This window comes from Tubulanus polymorphus, chromosome 11, assembly GCF_964204645.1.
Source record: "Tubulanus polymorphus chromosome 11, tnTubPoly1.2, whole genome shotgun sequence".
In the NCBI taxonomy this organism is placed as follows: domain Eukaryota; kingdom Metazoa; phylum Nemertea; class Palaeonemertea; order Tubulaniformes; family Tubulanidae; genus Tubulanus; species Tubulanus polymorphus.
The window spans coordinates 12,363,912-12,382,994 of NC_134035.1; the positions used below are offsets into that span (position 1 = coordinate 12,363,912).

A 19,083-nucleotide genomic window follows, 5' to 3' on the forward strand; every position below is an offset into this window, starting at 1 on the left:
TCGCAGCTCTTGAAAGCGTTTCTTTTTCTCGAGATCGACGAAATCTCAACAATTTCCAGCCGTTATAAACTGCGGGGCATTGTGCTTATTGTAAAAAACCATCAGTATCTTTCATATCAGATCTGAAAATCATATCTAATCTAAAATCAGCGTTAACCATCAGGTAATGATCTACATATATGAAACAGACGAGAAGATACGCAATATCCGTGTAAGATGATAACGAGAGAAATCCCACAATAAACTCAGCCAAAACGAGAAACTTGAATATAATAGTATATATTTGCGCAATGTTTCGGCTAAAGACTATTAGCCATCATAATCCGTACTGAATGATACGCCTGATGATGGCTAATAGTCTTTAGCCGAAACATTGCGCAAATATATACACTCTTCTATTCAAGTTTCTCGTTTTGGCTGAATCTATTGTGGGATTTCTCTCGTTTTATGAAACAGGTTAACTGAAAATCTCATCTTAAATCATATGATAATCATATTCGTTTATATCTAGGTTGATATGGAACGCATTGTTCCGTTGATTAAGTATGTTAGTAGTCGAATGCTTCAGTTCAATTCAGGGCTTGTTTCCAGCTCGATAACAGTGGAACGTCGTTTCAACGAACTCGGATACAACGATTCATCAGATATAACTAAATAGAATATAACTATATAGAATTTTGTCCCATGTAAGAAAATTTGATTAATTCCATACTGGATATAACGAACTATCGGTTATAACGAACATATTTTCTGGTCCTGTGAGGTGCGCTGCAACGAGGTTCCACCGTATTCGATAAATTTCTCACGTGTGATCGTATTTTTAAGATTGCATATGAATATTGGTGAAATTGTTCATAGGACATCGACGCGTATAGTATAGTCTCAGAGCGTATAGAAACTACAAACATTTTTTACGCGTAAAGCTTCATTCGAAATCTTGAAACGAACGAGATAGATTTGTTGTTTATCAACCATTGATAAAACGCTCGGTACGCGTTGAAAGATAATGAACCATAAAATCCCACATCATCCGAATTCTTAAAATGAACGAGATTTTTATTTCAACTATCGATAGAAATCTCTCGAGTCCGCGTTGACAAGTAATTATAAACTCCCACACTAAGGACAAAACTAGTCATCAGTAATGTTTCCTTGAGCATAAGTTTATTAGCTAATATTCTAATAGCGCCATCTCTAGGAATACTGAGTGTGGAATCTAAGCGTTCGATCTTGTATCGTTTCTGTTTAGTATTTTATCTTTTTTACAAGTATAGCTCAATATTTTTCTGGATACAATATTTTTGTGGATACAACAGAATGAAATCGAACGAACGACATAAAACCCACTCAGTTGTAAATGTGATATCTACCTTTAAGTTTCAATAATAATTTCACATCGTTTAGAATCCTTTCCAATTCTGAAATAAAAAAAAAAATAGCAGAGAGTGAGTGACAGTGACGAGTAATTACACTTCATTCGCAATAAGAAAATTAACACGGCAAATTCGTTTTTATGGATCGGTTTGCGACCAAAAAACCATTTCAGCTCCACACATATCTGTTGTATAGTTTTTGAATCGAGAAATGTAAATCTCATCCGATTCACTGTTTTAATTTTAATGCAATCCGATATAAAACACGGTATCAGTGTTTTACATAGGACACAGTAACTAAAGGTTCCATGTAACGTGTTGGTTATAGAGGAAATGATGTCATAGCGCATCATTTTGGACGTCGAGCACAAGGATAGTTAACTGAAGATAAAACGCAAAAGTTCCCAAAACAACCCAGGCCTGTGTAGAGGGGTTTGGGGGTAGCGAATAATTGTGCCCTTCAAAAAGTCAGTGTGATAGAATTCGAAATTTGGATACCATTTTCATGTTTTGGCAAAAGGTTTAACTGCAAAGGGTCAAAGGGTATTGTGTGATCCAAGCACCCAGGAATTATTCCGTAAAGTTTTCAATTCGGCGCTGGTCTGTAACTTCACCCTATAATTCATCGAGTTGATTCTACTTACTTATCGTCTGAGATTTATCTGGTTTATTAAAATCTATGTTTTCTATTGCGATGTCGTTACAGTTGAGTTCATCTTTCAAATAGAGGCACTTGAATCTCTGCAGAATATCTACAATATTAATATAGAATAAATATCACTGATTGAAGCGGTGACAATTCGAGATTTTCTATTGTTTCCGCAGTTTTCTCCCCACCGTCACAATATCGAATATTTGAATGCGTTCATTTTTAAACCGAGGCGTTTTATACCGAATTTGATTCTTAGAAAAAAACATATTTAATATTTTATGATATCATCCGCTTGATCCGTATGAATTTTAATTGTAATTTGAGCCGATGTCTAAGTTTGATATGTTTGTCATTATACACTGACTGAAACTTGGAAAATACTTTCGCTTAAAAATGGCGACCTTTTTGAACGAATTGAAATTTCAAGCAATTGCATTCAATAAAATTCTTAGTAGTAATTTTTGTATCGGAAGATATTTCATTCCGGAATCTGGACCTTAAAGAACGGCAGAACAACGCCCTGCTCTAAATTTGTGTGGGTTTAATTCGACTATGCACCCAGTTCCACAGTTGCGTGGGTTTATTTTGACCCTGGATTAGGTTCCACAGTCGCGTGGGTTTGATTTGACGACCCTCGATTCGGTTCCGCAGTTGTGGTTTCAATATACTAAATTTATTATCTTATATATATATCTCTCTCTGATTTATTTTTTATTATCTGATATATTTCGTTGACGACAAAACACCTATAATTTGACGCAGGTGTCAGTTGCATGGTTGTGTGGATTTAATTTGATTCTGGGCCCAGTTCCAGCTACGCAACAAGATAAAGAAATGGCTTAGATTTCAAACGTTAATGTAACCGTACAACAACCTTGTAGAGAGTTTGTAACTGAAGAGTTTTTGAATATTTCATTTCGACATATGAGACATATTACTAGGGCAGATCATGTGAATTGTACAAGATACCTGATACCTTTAGTGTTAGATGTATTTATCTAGAAGAAACATACAACATTTTTATGTAGGATTTTGTTAGTTTCATATAACGATTGACTCTGAGTGGATTGCGAAGGTTGGATAAATTTTTATAGGAAATCGTTTTCTTTAGTTTTACCAAAAAAGGATAGTTTTAATACTATTCTGAACTATTATTTTAGATTATTCGACAGTTTCACGATTTTTTTTGAGAAAATCTAATCGCTGCAGGACGAATTGTTGTTGAGATTAAAAGATGATTTCAAGATGATATCACTATTTGAAATAGGCGATTCCCAAATAAGAAGCTGCGTAGACAGTGACTGTCAAAGGCTGTGCTTATATTAACAAAAAGACATTTGCTACCAAAAGAAATCTTGAGATGCGAAATACGATATGAAAGCTGGCGCGTTCCAAGGATCGAACCTGGAACCTCTGGCACTGAAATCCAGCATGCTAGCCATAAGACCACTGTGGTCAGATGACTGGCTGAGTTTTTGAATGTTTGTCTTGACTGAACCCGTGACCAGTCAGCTATGAGTTGACCAATCAGCTAACCGTGTGGCGTGACCGATCGTCAGGCTTAATGACTGAATGTCAAATTATTCTAATGCACTAACAATAAATTGGATTGAATTTCTTCATATCTTGAATGACTGATCAAACAGTGAAGCGCGACTGTAAAGATATCGTAAATACGTACCAGGCACTGGACTTTTTAAACTGATTAAATCACACAATAATTCGCCGTTATGAATTCTACATCTGACCCGTTTGACAACTTTCTCTGTAATAGAAATAGATAGATACTTTATAATCAATGGATTATTAGTCTGAAATTGTGGAGGCGGCAGCTGGTTTAGTTTGACTATGAGCCGCGACAGGGTGAAATTAATTCATTCTCAATAATTCGACTCTCGAAACAGACGCCATCATCAACGTCGTTCCTTCCGCCAAACTAATGGACGAAAGTTGTTAAGTTTTTCGCGGTTTCTGTGTATTGAGTTTTGTTATAAGTTACCCGTGACCGTTGAGTGAGGTTTATTCGACATCAACGTTGTTTTAGCGTCTCGCGTAAATCACTCCAACTCGCCAGAACTAGTTACATTATGATCGTCTAACTATATTGACTCCACGTGTTTATTTTCTATATCAGGGTTATTTATATTCACTCGGGCGGGGGCTTTCTCTCTTTGAGAAATGAATATGACGTTTTTCAGCGGACGGATATTCATCGGGCAACGACGCTCATAAAAACAACTGTAAATAATACAGATAGATCCTATCGACCCCCGTGGGAGACATTTACCTACAAATATCATAAATAACCTAACACATAGGATCTATCACTGCAGATATTCATATTGTTTGACCGCAAGGAGTTGATAAATCATCCCCGTCCCCGTAACCACTCGCTGGTTGCAGTTCAATAATATCACTTAAACTATAAAACTGAGAAAATTGAATCTATTTCAAACATTTTTTCCCGTAAGAATGCAGGCCTATCCTTGCAGTAATGGCGGTATTACCCGATAAAGAGAGTTTCAATTTTGATTTTCCTCGACAGAAATAAACACCTTAGAGACGTTGACAAAAATAGCCAATCAATTAGTAACGCACTTAATAAGCGTAGAGCTTCGATCAGCAGCGTTCTTCTCTTTCTCTGCTATATTATTTTTTTCGCCTCATATTATTATAACGATGCCTCCTGGCGCCTAAATTCCGTTTCTGTCAGCGAAATAACACTTTTTTCTGTAAGGCGACAATGTTATAATGTTGCTATCTACGGCTAGATTACGGTCGATAATTAGTTGTTTATCTATTCGAAATTGTGTTGATTTCATGTTCGATTGATAAGCGCTGCCAACTATACGAAACTTCTAGTAAAATCCATTTGTTCATATCGAAATACCCGCGGGTCTGTATTCGTTTGATAGTAAGGAACTAATGATTGCGATCTGTTAATGACAAGTTTGCATTTATTTGAAGAGGGTGCGATAGATATAGATATATAAATAACAGAGGGAGGAATTTGGGTGATAAAGGGAAGAGAAAAAGAGAAATAATAGCAAGGAGGGAGGAGTATATAGAAAGAAGAGAAAGGGGAGAGTGGAGAGTGCTAGAAACGAATGATCCCGAACTTTTCATGAAAGTTTTACATAGATTTGTAGAGGTTACTCGCGATAGATATAAACATGTAGAGGAAAGAGGAAAATGATTGAATGAAAGAGCTAGAGGGAGGGAGGGGGAGAGGGAGGGAGCGAGGGAGAGGGAGGGAGCGAGGGAGAGGGAGAGAGGAGGTAGAAAAGAGAAGAGAAGGGGAGAGACAGAAGTCAGAAACAAAGGAAAAGCCGATGACGTAAGAGACGGTTAATAGATATCTGCTTTTCATTCGTGTCATATGCAAAAATAGCAATGAAACGATGAATGAGAAAAGCCGAGTTTCAGCTTTTAAAGCGATTCAATCACGAATGAGCGAGATATTTTTTTTTTTCACTCTCGTGTCGTGAGTCAGATAATTTCTTGCGGTCGTTTGCACAAAATGAGATAATTCCAACGCGCCGCCGACGACATTTTATTTAACGATACACTCGCTCGATTGCGACGACACCGATAATTTATTTGCCCCCGTAAACATCGTGGAATAGTCGCCGAATATTCGGAAAAATCACAAATCGCCAGTTCTCTCACGAAAACAATCAAAACCAGTCAGTTTTTAAAAAGTGACTGTTTTGATGAAGTTACCACCAGTGTGTCTTTATTGTAGATATGAGTCAATATACGGCGGGTTCACGCTATGAACGGTAGCATTCTACAACGGCCTTCTTATTCATTTATTTTCGTAAACCATAATACTTAGTCAGTTTGATCAATAGTTTTTGATTGTTTCATCATTACAGTTACGAGGGTTCTTCATCTTCAGATATTCAAGCGCCAGTCCATATATAGTTGACTTGTGGCCCGATTTCCTATCTCAGTTATGGAGTTATTTGATTCATCGATACATCAACATAAGGATTTCTATAGTTTCCTAACTGCTGATTTTTGTCTAACAATTTTAATGATAATGATTTCATTTCCACTATAAAGTACAACTTGTCACGAAGGGATATACGGGAATATACAAAATAAGAAATATTTTGATATAATGTGGAGGAGATTAGATGAAGCCACTCAAGGTAAACGACCCCATCAGAGGCCGGTTCCTACGTTAAGACTTTTAATAGTCATTTCCTCTTCAATCTTTTAAGTCTGACTTAAGAAAATAAGACCCGTCTTAAGTTTAAAGACCAGCTCTAGTATGTGACGAGTCCTGGTGTGCAAGTTTGGTTTCAGCTCTAGAAATAGTGGATCTAGCGGAATTTAATGACACCTGAGAATGTGGTGCTGTGTGTGTGTGTGTGTGTGTGTTCACTGATTCCACTGGGAATCACTCACTCGTTCTCGGTTTTTAGCTGCTCGTATCTGATGATGATTCAATTCGATTTTGTGGGTTTTAATGCTTCCGCGTTGCTTGTGCCCTGTAATAATGTAATTCGTAATGGGTTGTTTTTGTGTGCGCGCCAAGAATCGTGATTGAAACGCAAGAAGGCGTCATCGAAACCAATCTCAAAACATAACCATTCTACCAACTAGAATTTCACTATTGATGTTTGTACCAGTGTTCAGGTTATAGTAAACCGTCTCATTCATTCTTTATGTGTTTTTTCTTTATTTTTCTATTTCTGAATGTCAGTATTTTGTTATTATCTTGTCCAATAGAAATACTGATTCGATTTCAGTAATAGGATTACGCAATGTTACTGAAGGTCTTTCCACTGATTACTGATTAATTTGAACATTTTCTTTCATATTTCAACGCTATGTTCTTGTTGAACTTTTAACTGGTAACACGTTTTCCAGAGGATGGCGTGAATTCAGTAGTGCGTTGCTTTTTTCATTCTAGAAGATTCAATATCACGGAGGGGTGTAAATATACGCCCGCCAAAATCATAGGTTCCTAGACAAGTTCGTAGTAGTTCGCTCGACGAGCGAGCGCGCGCGCGCACACCTTCACTTTTATTAATTGTAGTTTCTGTCAGAAATGAAAGTTTTGCGGTTTCTCTTGTTCGAATATCGGCTACTGGATTCCTGGGATGACTGTGAATTCCGCGCGAACAATGAACTGTCGCGGTTTCAACTCTCAGATTCAGAAATATCGCGTGGTTTATTGCGCCGTCGTTTATTACCGCGTGTAATCAATTCGTACCCACGATTATTCGTCGCTGCCGAATTGAAAAATTCTATCGCGGATATTCTGCGAGCGAGTTCTCTCGCAATGACCGATCGTCGTTTTGTAATTTCGTATCGTTCGTTTGCGCTGGTGATATTTTCTTTTGTAATAAATATTTCCTAAATCGAATGAGGGACCAAAGCGCGGAGAGGTATCTCGTTTGTTTGTATACGGCTGATCTGATTTCCTTTGTGTCCGCTTACTGATATATATATAAACTAGATAAGTCCATTGCCCAATGTATAAATACATAGCAAATCGACGCGAATACAATTTCTTCAAGTTTCATACGTATCAGATGAACAAGAGTTAGAAGGTTATGGGAAACAGTATAGCTGTGTCCTTCCTTGCATTGTGGTGATACTGTAGAATATGGAAAATAGAAGGTTGTTTTATTTGATGGAAACTTAGGCTAAAAAAAAATTGATACCTTGTTTCTCCGCTCTGCTGAGCTTAAATGTTGACCCGGCCGGCCGCCTATCTACCCTATACATTACTTTTTTTAAAAATCGTGATCAATTTTACCTTAACAGACCCGGCCGCTATAGAAATGAACTGTTTATAAATTTTATCATATTTTACAAAAATGACCCGGCCGCTGCGGAGAAACAAGGTATCATTTTTGTTTAGCCTTAGGTTAATGATATATCAATGTCAATATTAATTCGTCAAAGTAATTAATAATTGTACGACAATCCTACATCGATTTTACAGTTGGCGTTTCACCCTCTAAACCTATATCGTTTACATTTAAGTGACCCTAAGAAGCAATTTCCGTCGATATTACATTCTGTAGTAGGAATTTTCCGATACGCTTTAAAAGATTGTCGGATGTTGTAATACCTCATAGCGATGGATAGACTGAAAAAAAAAATAGAGGGAACATCACCAGCCGTGGTGCGCGGTATCAACGGGTAATGCGCGTTTCTGCGAGGTGACCTTTACATTCGCCTTCGGTATAAATCGTCGAGTCGAAAAGGTATAAATCGGCTTAACTGTAAAACATCGCATAATGCGCGCATCAAGTTACTCGCAAATACCCCCCCCCCCGTAGCAAATAACTACTAGTTAACAAGTTAACGTGATGCAGAAGTGGCATCCTCCCCCGGCAGGGATTCGAACCTGACGGCATCGAGATTGCCACGGCACGAAACCCTGCCATAATCGACCGTGTGCGCAGATACATGCGCAGTTCAGATGATGTGATTTTTAGCCAATCAGAAATCCCGTTTTATTTTAGCCCGGGTTTTCCCATTTATAGTTCTTCCTTGAAATTTGCCTCAACGATTATACAACGAGCAATCTGATTGGTGCCGCCAGTTTTCGTTCGGAAAGCTGCGCATGTACCTGCGCACCCGGTCTACTGATGCAGGGGGATGCAGAAGTTGTGGATATTCGGGTGTAAAATCCGATAGATGCATGGTGGGTTCGAACCCCGATGAACGCGCGCTCTCGGTCGGTCAGTGTTCCACGACTCGCCGTGATCTTACAACGAAAGTCTTATGCAGGTGATTACTCTGATTGAAGAGGTTTCCACTCAGTATCGGAGGGAAAGAAAAAAACCCGATAGATTCGACGTTAAGTAAATTGAAATAGATGAGACCGCGCGCGCGGAATACAACGTTACGTACTTCGAGAGATTACGTTTTTACTATACGTCGAAAAGTTTTAATTAAACTACGCGAGCATGTCGAATGTCGTATGTCGCATGTCGAATTATTGGGTGGGGTTAGCGCCGGAACGGCTGTTAATTCAACTGGCAAAAAATGACGTCGCAAATTAAAATAGGAGCCGCTGAATTCGTGTAGCGTTTGATTAAATTGAATCGTTAGGGTAATACGTAAACCGTACGTCGCCGTTAACCGTTTTAAAGGTTCAATCTGCAACTGATATTTGATATATAATTAACGTATCCGCGTGCGGCGTTCTAAACGTGTCTTCGTATTAAACGACGGGGGTTTCGTCAGTCGTTCTACTTTGATGAAACGTTTGATCTTCGAAACAAGTAAACTCACTTCAGAAGGCACTACGCGGCACCGTCGTCGTAAAAACAACAAACGCAAAGTGCCGATGTAAGCTTTTTCCGCGTTTGCTTATTCTGCTATTTATTGAGACAAAAAATCGAGAAATTCGAATCATCTCGACTGACCCACATGCTGAATATAAATTCAAGCAGCTATTTCTAGTTAATATCAAAGTTTTTACCGTTAAGAAAGTGAATTAGAAAGTATCCAGCATCGCGTTCTAGATATTCACCAAGCAGCAGCTATTTTTAGTTAATATCAAAGTTATTACCGTTAAGTTATTACCGTTAGAAAATGAATTAGAAAGTATCCAGCATCGCGTACTAGATATTCACTAAGAACCTTAGTGTCTGATGTACCACATTGATATCATATCATATCTATTTTCTGAATAATTAACATCAATGTATAAAGGATATATTTATTAGAATTGCATTAGAAAAGTACTATAATTAATTTGTTTTACACCCATAAATATGTATATACTGATGTAAAATAACAGCAGGGCAGTGGGTGGGTAGACTAGGATCGTATGAGCGACGGGATCACTGTGGATAGGGCGGGTGAAACTAGATACCAATGATGGATGTGTGATAAAGTCGTTTAATCGGTCGCGGCAAAATAATGAACTTTGGGACTGGCGAAGAATTAACCTCGCAATTTCTGAGAATATTCTTATGGATACGTATTTTAACTCGATAATATAATAACATGATATATGTTTTATCGTAATCTATAAAGCAATAAATACGTGCAACTTTGCTTACATATTTGCAAAAATGATTCGTGATATGGTTAATTAAAAGGAGCCAGTGCTAGCCAACACTCGAATTGTCTTTTGTTGAGCGAGAGTTTGTCGAATAAAGTAAAGTATATGGAGAACGAATCGAATGATTAAAACCTACAGCTACACTCTGTAAAAAATGATACAGGAATTTTCCGTATTGTCTTTCGTAGATACAGAGCTGCCAACCGTTCGTGATTTTCAGCAGTTTCTTACTGTGGTCAAAACTTTTTTACTGATAGTTTGAACGTTTTCCGTTATATTTCCATGAAATGTTACTGAAAGAAATTCAACTTGTTACTGATAGCACTTTTTTAGAGGTTGGCATCCCTGTAAATAAGACGAAGAGTTCGTCGAATAAAGTAAAAGTATAAGTAAACTTAGGTATACGAATACACGATAAGGGTCGACAGGCAGAATCAAATGAATAAAACCTAAAACTAATTCGATGTTGATTGTTGCGGTGTTTTCTACTGTAAAGACTGGATGCGCGGGTCCGTGTACAGATAGATAACAGTCCATCTTTATTAACAGACTCGGTGTAAATATATTCATTTATACGCGCAGTAAACCACGCGATATACAACATACATATTCAATACCTTCTAGAAACGGTCAGGTTTAGGTGATATAGACGACTTATGTTGTCATTACCTTATCGAACCTCGTCAAATATGTTGTTACCTTTGAATATAGTTTTACGAAGTCTATAGTTTATTGAAATTGAAGTTGATTCAAAGAATTAACGTCTTGAAAAATAACAAATATGTTGCTCGATATTGTCGACATTGATAATTGATTGATAATTCGCCGGCTATGTTTTGGTGGCAGGTGTGTACATATCAACAATTTGATTTGATTGAATTGAATTACCGGCAACCAGTCTAGCTAAAGAATAACTTCCCATAGTAATTAGGGCCTTGTGCGTATATACAACCGTCGTCAGTATTTGGGCTTCGTTAGAATAAAATAAAGGAAAATTTACTAGGTCGAAAATAGGTCATGAATTTTATTTGTCTTAAAAATAGAACGTCAATTACGCAATTGTAAACGTTATTGTGAAACGCCTATATCGATGACGTAGTGCACATCGACTCGCGAAGGACTCCTCGAATAACGCAATGTAGTAATCGATGTTTAAAAATATTTTTCTAACGGTTTTTACAGCGTCAAAAAAACGCACCGAGTACCGTGCCGGTGAACGTGGTGTTTGAGTTTGTTATTGCTGGCGTGTAGTTTCATCGAGTTAGTTATCGATAGTGACTGCGGTGACGACTGGATGTAGACGGCAATCACGATTCAAGGTTGATATTGACCAGTATTAACCGGTACGTTCATAATTGATAGATATCGCTTTAGTTTTTATGCGCTTCATCCGTTCAGGAATCTCAGTTAATTGATATACGATACGGACGTGAGTTTTATCTTACAGACAGGAAATATGTTCTACCGCAATGACTATAGTAAAAAATACATAACAAAACATCCCCGCGCCAAATTACGGATAGGAATTGCCAGTTCGACGGAGGCTAACAATTCCCTTTTGCTCGCAAATATCCTTTCGTGACTTTCTGGCGATATCGTGTTTCAAATGTCGTCGATATTTCGCCCTCGTTTCCTATTGCTTCTATTTCATTATCTTTCGGTTTATGTTTTGTTGGTTCTGAGACCGAATTTTCTACTTTTAGCGAAACACGGACGCTGAAGTTTCTATACTCATTGTATTTCATCGTTTTTCGTCGAGGACTAGTCCAGTCCCTTTCCATTTGTCCATTTATAAATCAGCCCGTAAATACGCGAAGTTTGAAACGCGAAAGTCATCGTAACCGAAATCTGAGTACTGCTTAATGGGAGTTTGTCGGACAGCGGAGACGTGGGTGTGTGTAGCATTCACAAAATATATCGGTTTTTTCCTCGTCACTTTGTTTTTTGATTATGAACCACGGATACGAAAAGAACGCCTAACACGATGACGAGTGTAGAGATATCAATTCGTTTTCTGTCATCAGAAACAGGAATAGTGATAGGAAAACATAGCACCAGCAACAACAGCAGCAGTTGCAGATGTGAATAGCATAATAGTAACTGAATAATACACGGGGGATGCAATGAAAGTAGCCCGGTATTTCGTGCCATACGAGCGCACGCCTGTGTGATACCCTTACGAAAAGACGACAACATAAAAAAAACCACATCTCGTCCAATCCGAGAAGCTTATTCCAAATACGATCTTATCATTTCTCGTCAATTATTCAATTCAGCCGAGAGAGATAGAGGAAAAACTGTACGTAACTTCAGGGTCGAATCGAGTTTTTCTTTTTTAGTTAAATGAAAGGCTTGGATATCAATGTAGGCAGAGCGTTGGGGGGGAAAAACTGGGCTAATTTTTTTTAGTCATAAATATGAATAAAAACGTATCGTGATAAAACTCACTAATATATAGAATGTATATATAGATGTATAAAAACAAAACTAACTCAAAATATAAAAAAGAAATTTATCTATTGACATGTCAACAAAAGATACGGGGTAGAGGTCGGGATTTGGCGTCTGCGGGCGTTTCATATCTTTGATATCAATTTTTGTGTCTATAAATCATCTAAAAAACTCGTGTTCATATCTATTTAACGCGTAATCTAATTGAATCGTCAGCATTATAGTTCATGAAATACAGTTTCACCGATCGTTTTCGATTGTTTTCTCGCTTCGTTTCAGAGTTGTCTGCTTCTAAACTTTCGTCTGAAATCCAAAATTATGTAATACGATTATTTAATACGATATGTGCCGAATTAGACGTAATATCATATTCCAACGATATATCTAATAATCCGGACAGTCTCTGACGGACGTCTCTCTCTCTCTCGGCTCCTATTGAAATCCGGGTTCGAATTTCAGTAGAAGTAATTAATTACTCGGAAGCCCTCACGTCATTAATCAGTGTATACCGGGTAGTTTTTCGTGTCGAGAACTTAACATTTCGATAAACGAAAATCTGATTCGTCGAGTGATGCTTTTTTATTTATCTTTGAAAAGTTATATAAAGGTTTATAAAAGTAACTCCGACCTTATTTTCGTCAATATTACAGCACTAACAGATTGTCATAGAATGAACTGCGTTGAAGAGTGTTGGTCATTCGTTTTGTATTAGTCAGGAACCAATCTCTCAAACTAGTGATAATGAAACGATAACGAACTAAACTCATTCTAGCAAACAATAAATACAATTGCCTGAATATAAAAAAAAGATTCTCCAGTGACAAAAAGGTCGAATTTATCGCGTAATTCTCCGCCTAAATAGGATACTTCTCAGTTTTCATTAGTTCATTAATACAATGCGTTTCTTTTTACAGCATTTGTATTATTCCCCTTCTCATCATTGTTGATGTTGTTGTGCAAACTTTATTAGATGTATTTCTTATGTTACCTGGGCTGAATATTGAACAGTAAATGTATCAAAAACAAATTTTAAAAGTAAAATCGAGGGCGGATGTAAAGTTATTTTGAAAGTGTGGAAAGTTTTTAAAGTTAGTTAATTTGCAATGAGTTAACTCGGAGTTAAATCTTAACTGGGAACTGTATGAAACCTGACCCAAGTGCAGAACTGTCCAGTACCTCATACATAAGACGAGCGAGGATTCTGTTCGCGTAAGACAATAAGTAATATATATAGTGACGATAAAACCCGGCGGCGGTTCATATATACATGTGAATAACTGTGATCATATCACGCAATGACAACGTCGCCGATAACCGAAAAATGACACCAGTCACACGACTGCAATCTATAACCGTGTGTGCTCGTTCATACCAGATTTGAAACCAGATCATCTGGAAAATGAACAAGCGTTAATCCCACCGCTATAGCCGGTCCTCGGCAAGCTTAATCGTGAAAATAGCAAACTGCTCACAATGTAACCACTAATCAGGCTATCATCGCTATCGATTGTCGGAGGGTATCAAGTTTTTGAAATGTCTCACTTCGAGCAAGTTCGCAGTAGACTCCTATAGTCTGTTCACCTGTCTCGATGAAAGCAATGAGATCTGAATCAGTTGGTTTCATCATAATTTTGGCACTTTTCTCGATTCATGGCCATGTTCGACTCCGGATCATACAGCAACTAGATTTTCACCGTATAGAAGTGCAAAATGCTGTGCGGCAAAAATGTCGTTATCTTGCTACCATTTATTTAGGCTAAAAAAATTGATACCTTGTTTCTCCGCTCTGCTGAGCTTAAATGTTGACCCGGCCGCCTATCTACCCTATACATTACTTTTTAAAAATCGTGATCAATTTTACCATAACAGACCCGGCCGCTATAGAAATGAACTGTTTATAAATTTTATCATATTTTACAAAAATGACCCGGCCGCTGCGGAGAAACAAGGTATCATTTTTGTTTAGCCTTAGGTCCTGCTTTTATAATAGGTCACTAACTCCACGAGTAGACCGTCTCTGTACTTTGTGTCAGAATAACCACGTTTTACTTCCACAATATTTCAGACAGAATCGCTCCCCGTTCAAAATCATAGATCTATCCACGAGCACAAGCTAGCTCCCACGATCTGAGAATAAGAACAGGGAACTATCTCTTGAGGATGTTTAGTGAAATAAAACGGTTTCTTGTTGACGAGTAACAACGACACCTTTGATAATGTATTCCTGTAGTATTTAGCCGCCTTTCATATACTGTCATTATATCTGAATGTCATACAAGTTATGAAATACTTAAACGAATAAAGAAATAGCATGTAATGATTACGCGATGAAATATATGTAAATGTAGATTTTTCGTACAAATTAATCACTGAAAACTGTTTGAGAAGCGAACACAGTCGTAAAGAAAAAATCCGCACATAATTCAACGTATAAAAATCAAAGCTTTTATATGCTTTATTGGTCGCGAATTGACGACGCAATATTTCCAGTTTTCTCCGTCGCAGATTTTTTCAGTGAGGTATATATAAGAATTTGATTAGATTATGAGCGGTAGTCGGCTAGAGTCTTTTGTACCCTCAAGTAGAACACTTAACATATTAACCGCTACACTGATTTGGCACTATACATAGCGGCGCTCGGTTCCTGCGAGAGAACGCCTCCGCGTATCGTCTTCTAACTATAATAACTATTATTACATCTTCACATGTAGATTATTGTAATCGAACGAAGTGGATTGTTCCGAATTGGTTCTGTTATCTGATTCGCGCTATAGAAATCGTCCGCGAAATGAGACGCGCGCAATAGTTTGCGTTATTGATACGAGTACCGAGTATTCACTATAGAACTCTTGACAGATAATCGATGTATTTACTCCAGTTCATACAGGGTTCGACACTACATTCTCAGATTTCAGATCTGCTATTTTTACTGATTCATGGTATCAGAGCGAAATGCCTTCCAGCTTCAATTTCAACAGCGACAGTATCCCCGATATTGGACTTCTATCTTCTATTTCGTTTGGTTCTCGATGCTTCGTTATTGTGTGAGACGACCAGCGAATTTTATAATTGTTTCCCGTCCCTATAATTCGTAAATTTACGTCCGGTACTTCTAATCAACTTATCGAAATGAATAGTAGTTCATGGTTCTATTCAAATTTTACTCGTAAGTTCTATAGATAACCATTGATGAAACACTCGGAGTTAGTTAACACACACTACCGGCTGTGTTAAGGATAGCTTTGTTTTGATTCGAGAAAAAAATAATGTCGGGCAGATAGGCGGCCGACCGGGTCAACTTTTAAGCTAAGCAGAAATGAGAAACAAAGTATCAGTTTTAAGCCTGAGAACGAAACAAAGAGTCCGAAATGTTTACTTGGTTTAAAGTTTATCCAACATTTCAACAGTCGTCTATCTCCTGGATTATTGAGTATTCACTTCATTATTGCCATTTTCTAAGACACTTAAGGATATAGTCAAAACGTTGAATAATATCAAAACTACATTGTACATTCTCTAGAAAGCACTTCAGCCCTTATCATTCATTCTTAGCGAAGGAGTTTATATTTTCAACATTATGACTCAGGTTTGATCATCATCTACGGTAGTCTGAAACTTCTATAACTAAAGTTTGTGGCGGTAACAAAATCCATGCATGGTTCATCGATGAATTCAGACCCGAGTCTCAAATCCCGATTCAGGAGAATGTTTTATATTATCCGCCGCATCTTATACTAAGAAAGAACATTATCGAAAACCTTTCGGTATTTTCACCGGTCTTTTCTATTTTCTGATGCTAATGGTTATTATACCTAAGAGGTATCAGTTGGAATATTTGATTTAAATCCTACACGCCGGATCAGGTAGGCCTTCTACTGTTTCTGGTGTCTGTTTCGCTGTCGGTGGTTGCAAAGAGACGAGTGGGCTTCATAAACGAGAATAATACGATGAAATGCGAGACGGATGGAATTTCAGAAAATACGTCGTCGATATTTTTACCCGGTAACGGAATTCCGCGTGTTGTATTCGTCTAATATTCAAAATAAAAAACGTGGTTGTTAGCGATTCAGGTAAGGAAGGTTTGTAGGTGATCGTCCGTATTTTGACACTGTGAAGCCAGGTGCCAATTGCTTCCAACGCGTCTGACATTATCGAAATGTCTGTCTTTGAACAGTTGTATTGAGAGAATATTGCGGTTTCAAAGGTAAGGTGACATTGGAAGAGATGACCGCCTGTCTTTAAAAGTAGCCCTGGCATTTTCAGAACCTGAATGAATCACAAGTGGTCTGATTAGGACATGAGTCCGCATACTCCACTGCATTTGTTTCTAGATTATGATTGCAATATCTATTTCCACTTGAAATTGCGGAAGGACATAAAAGAATTATAAAAAGTTACGTTATCAGTGGTAGCAAAAATACATATTTTTTTGTGGTAGGTCTTTTTTTGTAAGTATCATACGAGAGACCCCCGTATCATTTTTAGACATAACCAAAAATCAGTAGACCACAGTCTTTATGAAATTTGGATTCGCCTTATTATAACCATTGTCGTTCTTCTTAAGAAAAAATGCAATCTAGGAATAATTATCAAAACCAATATGATTAGATGTAAAAGCTAATACGGAAATAAGTAATTTGTTATTTTTAGCTTCGAGCAATTAACGGTAAAAGTGTAACGCGCCCTCCCACTCAACTGCCGTTTACCTATCATCTCATCTATAGCGATAATTGTTTGAAAATATCATTTTAAATGAATTATTCGTCGATGCGAACGTTTTGTAACGATCAAACGGGGAAATCACACTAAATCGAACTCAAGGATACGTTTGAATTATTGATGTACGTGTATGATAGTGTGAAGGCGTGTTGTATGAGGTAGTTGGTTTATCTGATGGAATATCAGCTACTAGGCAGAAATATCATATAACATTAATTTTCATTAAGTGACTGCGTCGTCGTTCGAAACAAAAATAGCAATGATATATTTTTAGTGCGTTCTCGTGTCTTTCAACATTTATTACAATAAGCAGTATTCACTAGCCTGTAACCACTCTACGCCAGTGAGCGAGTGGACATCTGCAACCTGTACACACTTCGGCCAGCCTTCTGTTCGCGCCTAAAATGGCGATGAATTTAAAGATTTGCTTCATCAAATTGTTAGTTTTGGTTATGAGACTAAATTCTGCTTGGATGGAATATTGATTGCTTGCGGAGACTGGTGGCTGTCGTATCGATTACTTGCTGTGACTGGCCCTGATAGATTCGCTATCTTACTAAGACTGGCCCTGATCGTGACAATATCTTGCTAGGACTGGTCCTGGTCGTATCAATATTTCGCTAGGACTGGTCCTGATCATAACAATATCTTGCTAGGACTGGTCCTGATCGTACCAATATTTCGCTAGGACCGGTACTGATCGTAACAATCTTGCTAGGACTGGTCCAGATCCTTTCGATATCTAACTAGGACTGGTCCTGATCGTAACAATATCTTGCTAGGACCGGTCCTGATTGAAAAGAAAATTACTAGGACTGAGTTTATGTTTGTGTAAATGAATTGCTAGGCGCATAGTTTTGTCGAGGTATAATTTAACATCAGCGAGCATTCCTCGACTCGTGTATTCTGGAGTCGAGTATTTCACTATTCTCGGTGATTATCGGTGAAGATTTTCTATGGATTCAAAGAGAAAACGATGAATAGGTAGAATTATTAGCACTCGACGACGATCGACGCAAAAATTAAACGTAGTTTCTTAAAGAACTGATGAGATTTCTCGTCGACGAGTCTCGTCTCGTCGGCTAAGTCAATTTGTACCTGAACGTAGAAAATGAATTTCTGAAAATGTCTCCTCTCTCGACTGGGAGTGTGTGTATTTATAAGCACGAAACGCACACGTTATGTTTCATCCATTCGTCGTCTATTAATAAAATTTGATCCTTTCGATATTTTATCCTATCGTCAAAAAAACTAATTCCTGATCAATTCTAGAGGTTCTAATTCTTTAAAGAAGAGAAATATTCTGACGCGATCAGTGCGAGGGTAACGAGGGGAAAGTGTTTGATGACGAAGAGAGATAGAGAGAGATTTTCTGTAACGACACTTGATAAAAAATGCCGGTGACGACGACGACGACTTCAGATGTTACGAATCACGAGTAGGCCGCACCGCACCGCACCGCACCGCACCGCACCGCACCGCACCGCACCGCACCGCACCGCACCGCACCGCACCGCACCGCACTGAGTAGTGCGACACAGTAATAGTGTGTATACAGTGTCTCTAATTATAATTACTGATCAGTCGTTTGATGAATAAAATGTCAACCGAAAACATGTAAACTATCTTAAAGTAAATCAAACGCCGTCGCTCGATATTATCCTTCATAATTTAGAGTCCGATGGCAATTCGCCATGTCGGCTGCCAAGGGGAGAGAGAGAGGCGGTCTCTGTGCGTCGCCCCGTCGAAATTCATGGGTACATTCCACGTATCAAAACTGATCCTTAGAACCTCCTACTTCACTAACAGATGAATATATATGGGATAGAATAGTAATACGAGCC

At 38.0% G+C, this 19,083-nt stretch overlaps 1 protein-coding gene across 1 annotated transcript in view; it reads right to left on the minus strand.

Annotated features, from left to right (window-relative positions):
* The window catches only part of LOC141913230 (uncharacterized), a 32,158-nt gene that overhangs the window by 1,770 nt on the left and 11,305 nt on the right, over positions 1–19,083 (minus strand). Inside the window, exons 2-4 of the mRNA XM_074804702.1 lie at positions 3,707–3,790; positions 2,018–2,125; positions 1,371–1,418 (exon numbers count right to left, since the gene is read on the minus strand). Of these exons, the coding sequence (XP_074660803.1) occupies positions 1,371–1,418; positions 2,018–2,125; positions 3,707–3,790 (240 nt within the window). The remainder of the gene's footprint in view (positions 1–1,370; positions 1,419–2,017; positions 2,126–3,706; positions 3,791–19,083) is intronic.